The 13,692-nt window shown below is 44.1% G+C and overlaps 1 protein-coding gene across 1 annotated transcript in view; it reads right to left on the bottom strand.

Moving 5' to 3' along the window:
• Positions 1-241: 241 nt before the first annotated feature.
• Positions 242-13,692, bottom strand: part of IL18RAP (interleukin 18 receptor accessory protein) — a 30,612-nt gene continuing 17,161 nt past the window's right edge. The window contains 7 exon segments of the mRNA XM_082642404.1: positions 242-630; positions 633-991; positions 2,212-2,385; positions 5,267-5,404; positions 6,660-6,811; positions 9,976-10,099; positions 11,698-11,763. Coding sequence (XP_082498530.1) covers positions 574-630; positions 633-991; positions 2,212-2,385; positions 5,267-5,404; positions 6,660-6,811; positions 9,976-10,099; positions 11,698-11,763 — 1,070 coding nt within the window. The 3' untranslated portion in view covers positions 242-573.

Genomic DNA, 13,692 nt, shown 5'->3' with positions numbered 1-13,692 from the left:
CGGCTCAGGGCTACAGGGGTCCTGAGGAAGGGGCTCTTCCTTCTAGTTCTCACAAGGACACAGTAGAGAGGAACCGCGGCCCTGTCTGCTCCTTGGCCCCTGGTCTCTGCCTTTCCTACTTGCTTTCTGTGCTCCAGTGAATGGGTGAACACGGAATAAGAATTGTCTTTTTCACAGAGATGGTTTAGGCAAAGTTTAAATCACTTGTTTCTAATAAAATAATATTTATTTGACCGCAAAGATATATAAATTGATGTGAACAATACATAGAAGACATGAGAGTCCATAGCCACAAAGCCAAGTGGCTGTATCTGCTGATTCCGCTGAGACCACTAGGAAAATCTTAGGGGCCGTGTGGGCTGAATTAGCTCTCCCTCTGTCCAGCCCAGGAAATCAGAGGCTCCCACCATAGTTTTCGTGTCATTCCAGTGCCTGCCACGCTTGCTCAGGGCTGGCAGAATGCTTCCCATTTTGTATCAGCCTGATCCACGCTGTGTGTTCTGTCCATCAGGGTCTCTCTCTCACCAGGGACAGGACGGGAGGGGTGTAGGAGGAGGCAGCTCAGGGCCCATTTCACTGTCCTTTAGGCTGGGAGCGCCTCCCAGCGGTTTCTGTTTTACTGAGTCTTTTCTAGAGGAAAAATTCCTTGGGATAATTCTGAGATGATTCCACGTGAATCCTTTAGAGCTTTTCACAGGCATGTGGTAGCGTATTTGGGTCCAGAATCTGGAATTAGGAGGAACTGATTTGAAGCCTCTCCAAGTGACAGTGGGCAAAACCCTGAGAGCTTTTTTCACTAGATGAGGTAGAGACTCCGGCTCTTGGAAGGAAGAGAACTTAATTAAAATCAATTTCAGTGTTTGATCCTCCAAGGCAATGTTCACCGCTGCTTGTAGTTCAAAGACACTGGGTCCGTTGACGTAGCTGGGGCTCAAGATAAATATTCCTCTTCTACTTTTCTTAATAATGCTCACAATGTCTTCCACATACACTGGAAATAAAAGATTTAATTATTTGACGTTGTTATTGGGTTTTTTTTTAATGACCACTGTTAAAGATTTGATAAAAGTTCATAATAATGCAATTGACAAGGAAATTTAGTTATTTCTGAGATATACATTTTAAAGTAATAACTAGAATTATTACATTATACCAGAACATATAAGATTTTTAGAAATTTCATGTGTCTGAAACATTTATATTAGCATATTTCCATACAAATAGCCCAAAGAAAGTTTAGTATTAGTTGTTTTAGCTTGTTTGTTTGTTTGTTTTATACAGCAGGTTCTTATTAGTCATCAATTTTATACACATCAGTGTATACATGACATTGTTATTGTTAAACCTTGAGTCACAATAACCCTGAATCTCCCAGATCCACCCAGCGGGTTCCTTGCAATGGGCATTCTGAGGCAGAGGAAAGGAAGCCTGGTTTTCTTTATCACTTCTACAAAATCAACTCTGTGGACAGTTGAAGATATGCTCCAGTGTCTAGTGACTGTCAGTTTCACATTCCTCCCTGTGTTCTGTCTCCTCAAATTGCCAATTCCTCTAGGAGCAAAGCTCCTTGGAACGAGGTTGGCTGGGATAAGAGAGGGGCATGGAATGTCCCAGGCTCCTGGGTGGGGCATCTCAGGCAGAGGAGGTCAGCGGGACAGGATGAGGTCTGCACATCTGATTGTGCCCAGGACTGGGCCCGGGCCTGGGGAGTCTGCCTGACCCAGTCCTGAGTTTGTAGCAGGCACAGTCCCAGAAAGCAGGGGGACCACCCGTTTGGGAGGACAAGTGATAACTTCCTGCTGAGGAGCCAGAAAAGAGATCTTCATTCTGGAAGGCTCCCTGCGCTACAATAATTTTTTTTCCTGAAGATGGATTATTTTCCCCCTGTGGCAATTTTTTTTTATTTTTAAATTTTTTAATTTGAATTTTATATTGGGGTATAGTTGATTTACAGTGTTGTGTTAGTTTCAGGTGTATAGCAAAGTGGTTCAGTTAGACATATACGTATATCCATTGAAGATGGATTTTTTTGATGATGGAGCATGTCTCTGCAACACACATCTTTCTGTGTTGTTGCCCCAGAAGTTCTAAGCTCATGAAACCTTCCAGAAGATAAATAGCCCAACAGAAAGAATGACAAGACAACGTAGAGAGTGCTTGCATGTAACTCTCCATCTTGTGCTACGTTTTCTGTTGGCGTACAGGACTTACCTCCTCCTGGGGCAACGTCTCTTTCAAGCAAACACAAGGTGTATCCATATTTGTTTTCCAAAACTTCAGGGAATAGACTCAGAGCCAAGTTTTCCTCACTCAGAGATGAAGTGGCCTCACTCTCAAGAGAGCTCCATTTCCCATAGGATATGAAAGCATCGAACTCCTTTTTATCTGAGGAAGAAGCACAATAAAGAATGCAAGCCATTGACATAGTTTTTACTCTCGTGGCATACCTACATACACTCGAACCATATGGTAAATGGATAAGAATTAAGATTTGGGATCCTTCCTGCACTGATTTATTAAATGAAAAGCAGCACCTGTGTGCATTTCAGAATCACACTGCTGAGGGGTATTGATTATCCACCCAGAATCAGATTCTAATCGATGAGGCACTCCTGCACCTTCACTGACGTCAGATCAAACAGCTGGAGCCTTGTCTGATTAAATCACATGTTCTCAGGAGTTCCTCTGAGCTTTTTTTTGCATCTGCAGGGTTGCTGACTCATTAGTCACACATCAAAGTGGAGTCTGCTTCATCAAAGCATGATAATACCCAGTGAGCAAAGCACTGCAGAGACCCAGTGCATTAGCGAGCTGACAGAACGTGTATCTGTGTTTGAACCCCCATACCATATGTAAAGTGAGATAATAATAACTCCCCGTCTTGCTTCTGTCAGGGTTGCCTGGGATAATGTACATGAAGGATTTGGTGACTGACTTATAGCAGGCACAAGATAATAGTCATTCCTTTCCCTTTTAGATGGAAAACTATAGTTTGGAACTTGTTTTAGGGTATTTTTAAGGTCTCATATGCCTCTGTTGACTCAACTATTATAAATGCACATAGACTCTGGGATGTGCTAAAGAACCAACTGGAAGCCATAGAAAAGCTCAAAAGTTAACCCACAGGCTCTGGAGGTGGACACAGCTGGCTCATCTTCCAGCACTTTGCACAATGCCTGACAAATAGTATTATTACAAAGTAGTAAACAGCAGTGATGTTACTGATGCAATTTGGCAGTTTGTTCAACATGGACCTAAGAGGCTTTAGCTGACAGAAGTGTCAGCAACAGAAAAGGAAGAGGGGAACAGAGGTGGACTGGCGTCAAGAGAGGAGGATGCCAAAGAGCGAGGTCCTGGAGGTGCATCTAAGATGCTTCTCATTGCCCAGGTGGGGAGGCGGTGGCTCAGGGGGCGTGGCCAGCAGGTACATGCTGTGCAGTTCCTGTGTGACACACCGTAGTCAGCCTGATTTTTTCCACATCCCTGTGACACTCCAGCAAACTAGGATTTTTTCTATAACCTGAAAACGTTAAATTTCTTCTGTACTAATATTAAGGAGTGGGGGAATTAGACGATCCCCACAATTCTGACATCCTATGTCTCTCTAAATTTTGAGATAGTCACAGGAAACAGTCTTTTTGCTGAAAAACATTAGATTGGCCACAGAGTGTAATGAATCACTGCACTTGAAAACAGGGTTCTGCCTCCCTGTCAGATTACTAAAACGTTGCCTGTGCAAACAAGATAGGACACATTTAAAGTACTTCACAGTTTGGGATTAACATATACACACTGCTATATATAAAACAGAAAACCAACAAGGGCCTACTGTATAGCATAGGGACCTCTACTCAGTAGTCTGTAATAACTTATAATGGAAAAGAATCCATATATATATATATATATATATATATATATATATATATATATATATATATCTGAATCACTTTGCTGTGCACCTGAAACTAACACAACATTGTAAATCAACTATACTTCAATTAAAAAATAAATTAAGGTAAAAAACATCCCTCCAAAGTCAGATGTTTCACAGTAGATTGAGTCTTCTGTACAAGCTGTAGAATCTTAAGAAAAATAGCATTTTAGTAAAAGAAGTATGAAGTTGTCTAGGAGAACAATTAAGACAGTGATTAGATAATTTGTTCAATTCTAAAAAACTATTTAAAAAATAACCGCAAAATACTCTTGGCGTAAGGACTTCTAGTGTGTATTCTCAATCTTTGGTCTAAAGAAAAGTGTGACTGATGCATTTCTTTGCTGCCCCTTTTCCCAGTGATCTGACACCTCTTCACTGAGTTCCTAGCCTGGGGAAACCACTGGTGTGCGTGTAAAGGGGCATCCCCATCAGGTAAGTATTTAATCGTCCCTGGAATCCAGCAGAAGGGATTCTGCTCTTTCCAAGCAATAGAATCATTCACTAAAACTGCCAACGTTCTAACCTTTGAGCCTTCCGGGGCTAGCAAAACACATCAGCAGCTCTTCTAGTCTAAAGAAGCAAATGTTAATAAACGCTATTAACCTGTCTCATGGGAAAACTGACAGATACTTCATGGATGGTGCTAGTGCTAGTATTTTACAGAACGTCACTCTTTTAGGGACATTTCCACGTCTCCAAACCCCTCACTTTACAGAAGAAGTTAACTGAGGCAATAGCTAATGGGGGCTCTAAACCAAAATGCCTGGATTCCATCCCAACCTCTAACATTCCCTAGCAGTTCCACTGGGGGCACAGACTTCACGCCTCTGCCTGGCTTGTAGGATTTCAGTGACGATCACAGAAGCTGATACATAAGCCTGGCGTGCACTCGGTCCTCAAGAGGTAATGGAAGCTGGAGCTGGCATCACTGAGTGCTTACTATGTGCTACATGCTGTTCTAAACGCTCAATATGTCTTAACTCAAAGAGTCCACATTGCATTCACTGTGATTGTGATTACAAGCCTACTTTACAGAAGAGAGAACTAAGGCATGGAGATGGTAAGTCATCCGCCATCTTGCTTCAGGTTGGTGAGTGGAGAGTTATTTTCAAGTCCAACGTGCCCTACAATAACATCGTTGGCAAGATTCCTAGTAACTGGGATGAAGAGAACTTGTTTCTCCCCTGGGCTCCCAGCCCTTCCCAGGTGTGAAGCCACCAGACCTGCAGGAGGGTCTCAGAGCCTGAGGGTCATGACTTCCTCCATCGTGGGACATCCATTTCTCAAGCCCCTCCCTCTAAGTCAGTTCTGAGGCGAGTTGGGTCATCTTACCCCCGAGGGTCTCATCCTTGTTTTGGTAGGTTCGGTACAGCAGCACTATTTCAATCCAGTACGTGTAGAAGAGCGCACCTGCGGTCAGCACACCTGCCAGGGCCGTGACGGTGCCGAGGAGGATGTAGAGAAACACCACTGCGGAGACGCGGCGGCCGTGAGCAGGTACAGGGGCTGCGTCCCCTCCAGCACCCGCCTCCCCTATAAGGCCACATTCAGGCCAGCCCAGCACCTTTTCCAGCCCTATTATTTTTTATCAAAATCTATTGGAAACATTTCTCTTGAATCTGGACACATCTTAACTCACATCTTGAGGGAATTACCATAAAATGAACTCAAGAAAACCCAGGGTAATGGGTCGTTTCTGATTGGGGTGGCCGGGAAACTGACAAAAGCTCTTAAAAATTTTTTTTCTCCTATAAGCTTCCACACAACCCATTTGTGTCCCTCTTATTGCATACTGTAAATTATTTTCACGTGTTATCGACCCTACTAAAGTCTAAACTCCCTGAAGCCCGGAGCCACATCTGACTGACTTTCTCACCTCCACTGTACCTAACATGTGGCACCTTTGACCCACCTCTATGGAGCATCCACCAGGAGCACCAAATGTGTCTTATTTAAGCCTCAGAAGCATTCAAAACCTGCTTGTTCTCTCATCTCTATTAATTGAATGAATGAATGATATCACCTCCATCTCTGAGCATCTTCTTAAAGAAATTTTAAAGCTATTCCTTACCAGGAATTTCCTCTCTAGCTTTAAAAGGCTATGATGTGTGATATATACATATCACTCCTAAACTGAACAAGAACACTCTTTCTCCCCTCTTTTTCTCCTTTACCCTCCGACACCAGACCATCACATTCTCTGGATTTGGAAGCCAGGGGAGGAAAATAGGTAAAGGGAGCTAGGTCCTAGTACGATACCTGCCACATAGGGCATGCTCTGTAGGTCTTTGTAAAATGAATGAATGAGTAAGTGAATGAACTAAGGAGTGAATGAATGAATGATAGGCTTTTCCAACACAGCTCCCGTATGCAGAATTTTAGTAAGAGGACCAGCTCTGGAGGCTTCCCTGGTGGCGCAGTGGTTGAGAGTCCGCCTGCCAATGCAGGGGACACGGGTTCGTGCCCCGGTCCGGGAGGATCCCACATGCCACGGAGCAGCTGGGCCCGTGAGCCATGGCCACTGAGCCTGCGCGTCCAGAGCCTGTGCTCCGCAATGGGAGAGGCCACAACAGTGAGAGGCCCATGTACCGCAAAAAAAAAAGAATGTTGTCTGGCATCTAGAGCATGTTGGTGGCTATCATCACTGTGGCTATTTCCTTAGGAAAGTTCCTCTCCTCCCAGGTGAAAGCAGGTGCATGCATTCTGCAGCCACCTTCAGGCTCACCTCCTTTCTTTTCTTTCAGTTGGATGGACTGGGTACTGTTCCCAATGGAGTTCTGGGCAAAGCAAATGAACTTCCTGTGAAGATCACTCTGAGTAACTTCTTTCAGGAAGACAACGCGCTCGATGACTTCATCCTTTAAGGTGGATTTAACACTAGGAAAGGAGGGAAAACACCACACCCCTTTAGTAACACAAATTGACACCCATTTGCAGTTTTTGGAACACGTGTAAGTAGATAACCGTTTGGCTTTCAGAAGAGCTGTGGGATCAGATAGTACAAGGAGATGCCGGGAAGACAGAGGATGCTCAGAGATGGCTGGTTTTTTATTAAATGATTGAATCAGCTAAGCATCATTCTAAGCATTTACACTAGACTATAATTACTTGCGAGGCTCATCTGATCTTCCTTACTCTAAGAATTCCCCTTGAGAACAGATACAACAATTTAAGAATAATGTTAGAAGTGACTAGCTTCTACTGAGGGTTGTGTGTATCAGACGGTCCTCTGGTCCCCAGAGCGGTAAATGTGGAGGAGGATCAAATCTCCTCCATGGCTCACCTCACAGGAGCCCCACCAGGTAATGGTGTGGTCATCCTGACCTGAGCAGCTCAGAACAGGCAAGAAGGTGGCTGACAATCCAAGGTCACACCGCTGGGAAGTGGCAGCGTGATTCCTGGGCCTGTGTCATTCCGCCCTGTCCAGGAAGTGTGCATCTCGGCACTGGTTCACAGTTTGGATTTTCTAAAGTTGCCCGTCTGCAATCTGTCTTCACGTTAAAGAATATTGTCTCTGTGGATGAGGTTTTAGGCTGTTTTGTTTGGAGCCTACAATACCCACTCTTATTCACTGGATGCTTCCTGCCTGCCAGAAACTGTGATAAGCATATCACCTCTACCATATTTGCTCCTTACAGGGACCTTGCAAAGTGAAGTTTGGTATCCATAGATGATAGATGGAATGGTGGAGGCTCGCAGAGGGTATAAAGAGCGTATAAAGTCCGTGCATACTCCCTTTACCATGCTTGGCTACCTTCAAGTTTGATGCAGGATCAGCTCAATATGGGACCCAATGAGTTCCCTTGTCTTAGAAGTTCTTTCTAAATTTGATTACTGTTAACCAAAACCCATCCTTTACTTTTTAAATGATGTATACTCTTCAAAGTGATATTACATTAGTCTGTTGAAATGTTTTAAAAACCAGGAGGAAGTGCTTAATACAGAGGCTATGACTTTGGAACAGATGTTGGAAAAATGAGGGACTCTAGTTCCAAATGTCTAGAGTTTTACTTTCCATTGAGCCAAACTGTCTTCCCAGTAAATTCTTCCCACTAATCTGGGTTGCAAACTAAGTCTAGTTTCTCATAAAACTTAACAGCTTCCAAGAACTTCAAGACAGAGATTCCACATTACAACAGTAATCGGATCTACAGGAGAGAAGGAGGGTGATTGTAATTGGCAAATGTCTGGGTAAATATAAGACTATTTTTTCTTTCTTTAATTTCTTTAAAAGTTATAGTTTAACATATGCAGACAACAATAAAATGATACCTCAGTTATCGATATCCTGCCATTTTTGTATCATGTAAGCCTTCATTAATTCCCTACATTTACTCCATTGTCATTATATGGTTCTTTTTGGTAATATTTACCTACCTTGAAGTGCACAATGTCCAGGTGTATACTTTTCTTTTTCCCTCATGCATGGCATGAGGGATCTTAGTTCCCCGACCAGGGATAGAACCTGTGCCCCTGCAGTGGAAGGCGGAGTCTTAACCACTGGGCAACCAGGGAAGTCCCTAGCTGTATACTTTTGACAAATGGTTATTAGGGTATAGAACATTTCCAACTTCCCAGAAAGTTCTCTTGTATCCCTTTCCAGCCAATGCCTAGTCTACCAGAAGGAATAACAGTTCAGATTTTTTTCACCTTAGATTCGTTTTTCCTTCTCTAGTTAGTTTGTTCTTTTTATTGCTGAATAATAATCCATTGTATGAATGAATGTAACCATGTTTTAATTTTGACTATTGTAAATAAAGCTGCTGTAGGTATGCCTAAAAAAAAAGAAAAAAGAAAGAAAAAAAAGGACAGCTATCTCACCTCTGGGTCTCCTTTCCCAGGTTGGATTGCATCAACTATTCCTCATTTCTCATATTTTCGGTCAGATCGCTTATTATTGTGCCATTTTCTCTGCATACGCTCCGGGCTGTTAAGGACCCCAACACTGGGGCCCTGACTCAGCCCACTCTGGATGGACGGCACAGGGGGGAATGGAGAATGGCTGACTAGGGTGCAGAATCCTTTCCCGTTTGTTCCATGTGCCAAGTCTAGTCAAGCAGCATGGGTTGTTATGCCTGCTTGTTAGTTTGGTGGGCAAAGCAGCCACATCAAATTGTTACTACAAATTGAACTTTAAAACAACGGATAAAAAAGTAAAAAATAAAATAAAAAGATTATTTTAGAAAAAGGTGGGGGGAATTTCCCAGTGGTCCAGTGGTTAAGACTCGGCACTTTCACTACCTAGGACCTGGGTTCAATCCCTGTTCGGGGAAGTACGATCCCACAAGCTGTGTGGCCAAAAATAAAAAATAAAATAAAAAATAACAATAAAAAACCCACAACGGGGGCTTCCCTGGTGGCGCAGTGGTTGAGCGTCTGCCTGCCAATGCCGGACACACGGGTTCGAGCCCTGGTCTGGGAGGATCCCACATGCCACGGAGCAGCTGGCCCCGTGAGCCACAATTGCTGAGCCTGCGCGTCTGGAGCCTGTGCTCCGCAACAAGAGAGGCCGCGACAGTGAGAGGCCCGCGCACCGCGATGAGGAGTGGCCCCCACTTGCCACAACTAGAGAAAGCCTTCGCACAGAAACGAAGACCCAACACAGCCATAAATTAAAAAAAAAAAAAAAAAAAAAAAAAAAAAAAAGAGCTGGTGACACGTACCTGCGCCGAGACAGCGCGAATTGGAGGAAAAAAAAAAACAAAAAAAAAACTCAATAGGTTACCAGAGTAATTCAAGGTAAACTACAAATAAAGGATAATTGAGACAGCACCCAATTAAAAAAAAAAAAAAAACAAAAAAAAAAACCCACAACGGAAATACTTCATTCTATGGCCCTCTCTGAAACTGCATTTGGCCACCAAGTTTAAAATTAACTCACACTTTGCATTTCTATACTTTTATTTGCACCACTAGATGGCGCTAGTGGCCACACCAACTCCATCTATTTGTTCAGCTCTGTGTGTACATTTCAGGGGGTTCTAAAGATGAAAGCTTTTAGTGTGAGTTGCAGAGAATAAGTTCGCTAATTTCCTTCTTACCTTCTCCCCTCAGGTGTTGGGACTTCCCACTCCTGGTCAGAATCTTTGACGTACCATCTTATCACAGGCTTAAAGTTTATTTCGAAGCCAAATCGGGCCGTGCAGTTAAGAGTTAAAGGCTTTCCTGAAAAAAGGGGCCACAGAACACAGGAAGGAAGCCCGTGAGAACACTCTGTCCTGTGCAGGAGGAAGACACCATCTGGAAACTGTTCGCTGAGGTAGTCAGGTTTGCAGGTAAAACAGGTGTGCCAGACAAAGCCAAATGTCTACCTGTCTCTCATTCGGAGACAGGTAAAACCAGGGATGTTGGTCTCTACTGGGCAACTCTTAGATCTCAAACCTGTGACTACATTCTGCAAATGAAGATTGGCATGGTCACAGCATTACGGGTTCTGATGTGGTTTAAGGATAAACACCAGGAAAATGAGCAGTTTCAGGGACCAGCTCTGTCTTCCGACGCTGCTGTTGAAGCAGTACAAGGGTGCCAGTAAAGAAATACTAACTAGTATTTGCATATTACATGAAAATCCTGAGGTTTTGGAGGCATGTAGTTTAAAGAAGAAAGTATTTAGACATTCAGCTGAATATTCTGAACGATACAGTGTGGACGGACGTGCATGCTACTACGCTACCCTCTTCCTGCCCGTTTCCTCTGTAAGGGGTATCCCGATATGCTCTACCTCAAACTCATTATTTTAACTATGAAATGTTTAGGGACTCCATTTGAAAACTCACCTTTGCACCTTAATAATGCTTTCCCCACAGTAATACTTTAAAATTCACTGGTACCTTGTGTAACTTGGTTATTTTTGAATTAATTAATGTTTTCCCTGCTTCTTTCCTCCTTCCTTTCATTCTTGTGATTTTGCCCGTACTGTTATTTCTATTTCATAATCAGGATACACCGCTACCGCCACCTAGTGGTGATTTACCATAATATCTATTTTTACATTTCTTTCTATAATGATAAACATCTTATTAGCATTTAAAAGAAAACGCCACCCAGTGGTCTTTTGCCATAATATCTACTTTTACCTTTCTTTCCACAACGATAAATATCTTATTAGCAATTAAAAGAACACTTATTTTATTGAAACAACCAGCACTTGGTTTTGAAGAGATGAGTTCTTATTTGGCTATGTGGGACGATGTAGATGCTATTGAAGCTGACAAAATCAAAGGGGACCACAGGAAGTCACTTTGCCCCTCTACCCCAAAGAAGACACTAATTTGGAATACAACTTATTTGAGCAAGGGTTGTAGTATTCTCCTACAATTTATCTTAAAGGCTAGACCAAACACTGTATTCGTAAAGGTTAATGCTACCTAAGTTGGTTAACTGATTAAATTTATAGATTTAATCAATGAACCTAACCAATCTGTGTAACCCACTGTTCCTGGGTGGAGTAAGGAAGAATCTTAAAAAAAAAAAATCTATGGATCATGCCTAACATACAAGTCACCTAATATATCAATACACCATCCCATATTTCTCAATGCAACCTTGTGAGGTGAGTTTTATTTTGTCTAGTTACAGATTTATAACCTGAGGCTTCAAAAGATTAAATAGCTGTATAAGATCACACACCTAGTCAGTGGCCGAGTCTAGATTCACCCCCAATTCTGTTTAATTTGAAATCCCAATGCTCTTCCTTGTAACACACTTAGACCTGCTCCCAGAAGCAAAATATCATTCAAGGGTGATGACACCACCCACCTTACCAAGTTCTACTTCCAGGGTGTCCTTGATGGGATCCAGAATATCTGGCTTGAGATTAGTGTTTTTCACTAAAAGATGAAAATAAAAATTATTATTTGCACTGGGAAATCTGAAGGCCTGCTTCCTGAAGATTTGAACGCATGGTCACACTTTGATCTAAATGTTTTGGAACTTCCTTTTCAAATTTCATCCATAATGTACAAGGCTAGAGACTCAAGTTTCCATGTGAAAATCACGCCTCCAGAAATGACTGTGACATCAAGTTGCAGGTGCTAGCGAAACGTGAGTCCTTGATAAATCCGTACCCACCCGGGGGGAACCTTCTTCCAGGCCAGCCCCGCGGGCCCATTGCACACGTGAAACCCCACCCCATCTTCTCCTCCAAGATTGTTTTCTGGTGCATCCGGCTGAGTAATCCAACAGGAAGGAGGACACACCTGAGAGAATGCACAGGTTTGCCAGATTGGAGCCCACCCCTCCCTCCATCCTCAAATTCATGGTTTGTTTCAAAATAAAGGTGAGCTCAGCGCTTCATGAATCATTTTATCCCTCAACTTCCTGCCACAGACTTTCACATATGCCTCCACTGTCAAACTCCCTCCTGAAGAGGTCCCATCTCCTAAGAAAGGAAACTTCATCCCCTCTCTTCTGCAATGGTCCTCTCTTAATTCTCAGGGACCCCCTTCCCTCAATTACATTATCTTCCTCCTGTATCTTTGACTCTCTCTCTCTCTCTCTCCTTCCCATCAGCATTTATCCACTCTCAGTCTCTCCATCTTAAAAAAAAGAGAAAAACCCTTCACCTTATACCCCTGCCCCATTCATGCTCCTTCGTTCCCAGCCATGTTGTTGAAAGAACGCTGTGTGCTCGTTTCCTCCCTCCCTGCCCCTCCCATGAAGTCTGATTTCTGCCCCCATCACGCCACTGACACCGCTTTGGCCAAAGTCACCAGTGACCTCCTTGCACCTAAATCCACTGGGCACGGCTGAGTTTTTTTTTTTGTTGTTGTTATGTTTTTTTGCGGTACGCGGGCCTCTCACTGTTGTGGCCTCTCCCGTTGAGGAGCACAGGCTCCGGACGCGCAGGCTCAGCGGCCATGGCTCACGGGCCCAGCCGCTCCACGGCATGTGGGATTTTCCCGGACCGGGGCACGAACCCGTGTCCCCTGCATCGGCAGGCGGACTCTCAACCACTGCGCCACCAGGGAAGCCCACGGCTCAGTTTTTAATCTGCTTTCCCTCTCAGTAGCATTGGATGCTGCTGGGCATGCTCTCCCCTCCTCTTCCGGGTGCACGTTTCTGTGCTCTGAGGCTCGCCCCCCCCCCCCCCCCCCCGCTCTCTGCTCGCTCCCCTGAGCGTTATGGGCTTCTCCTCCTCTTCGCCTCTTGTGAGTATCACTCCTCCCCGGTCTCTCCTTGTGGGGCAGCTCACGCTCCAGGCCTCTTCCCTATGAAAGTTCTTTACCCTCAAAATGCTCTCTCACCTACGTCATCAATTTCACTTCCTTTGCTGCTCCCTCCCCACCCTTCCACTGATACCCACTTGCTGATGTAAATAATGACCTCCCTCTTCCCAAATCCAAGGATCGGTTTCCAGGCTTCCCCATATGAGGCCGTGCATCACTCCCTCTTTCTTGGGACACTTTATCGCTGAGCCGTGGGATAGTTACTCTCTGTTTTCACACCGCTTCTCCATCTCCTGTGGGGATGCTTCTCCGCCCCCGTGCCTCCCACTGCTGGATGTTCTAGGCTCTCTCCTCTCTATACTCCACCCCCACGTGACCCCATTCTCCCTCGGCTTTAGATATCGCGCCGGCGGCCACCCTCACATTCACATCTCCCGAGGTAGTAGCCTGTATCCCAGACTGGTTTATCCAAATACCCACTTGTCTTGGTGACTTGATGAATCAAAGTCCTTTCAAGCTTAACCCTGAATTTCTTCCTCAGACCTGCTTCTCTTTCAGTATTTTTTCTGTCTCATTACATGGTGCCACTGT

Source organism: Mesoplodon mirus (genome assembly GCF_964341445.2).
Source record: "Mesoplodon mirus genome assembly, chromosome: 14".
In the NCBI taxonomy this organism is placed as follows: domain Eukaryota; kingdom Metazoa; phylum Chordata; class Mammalia; order Artiodactyla; family Ziphiidae; genus Mesoplodon; species Mesoplodon mirus.
This window is presented reverse-complemented; position numbering and strand designations above follow the sequence as displayed.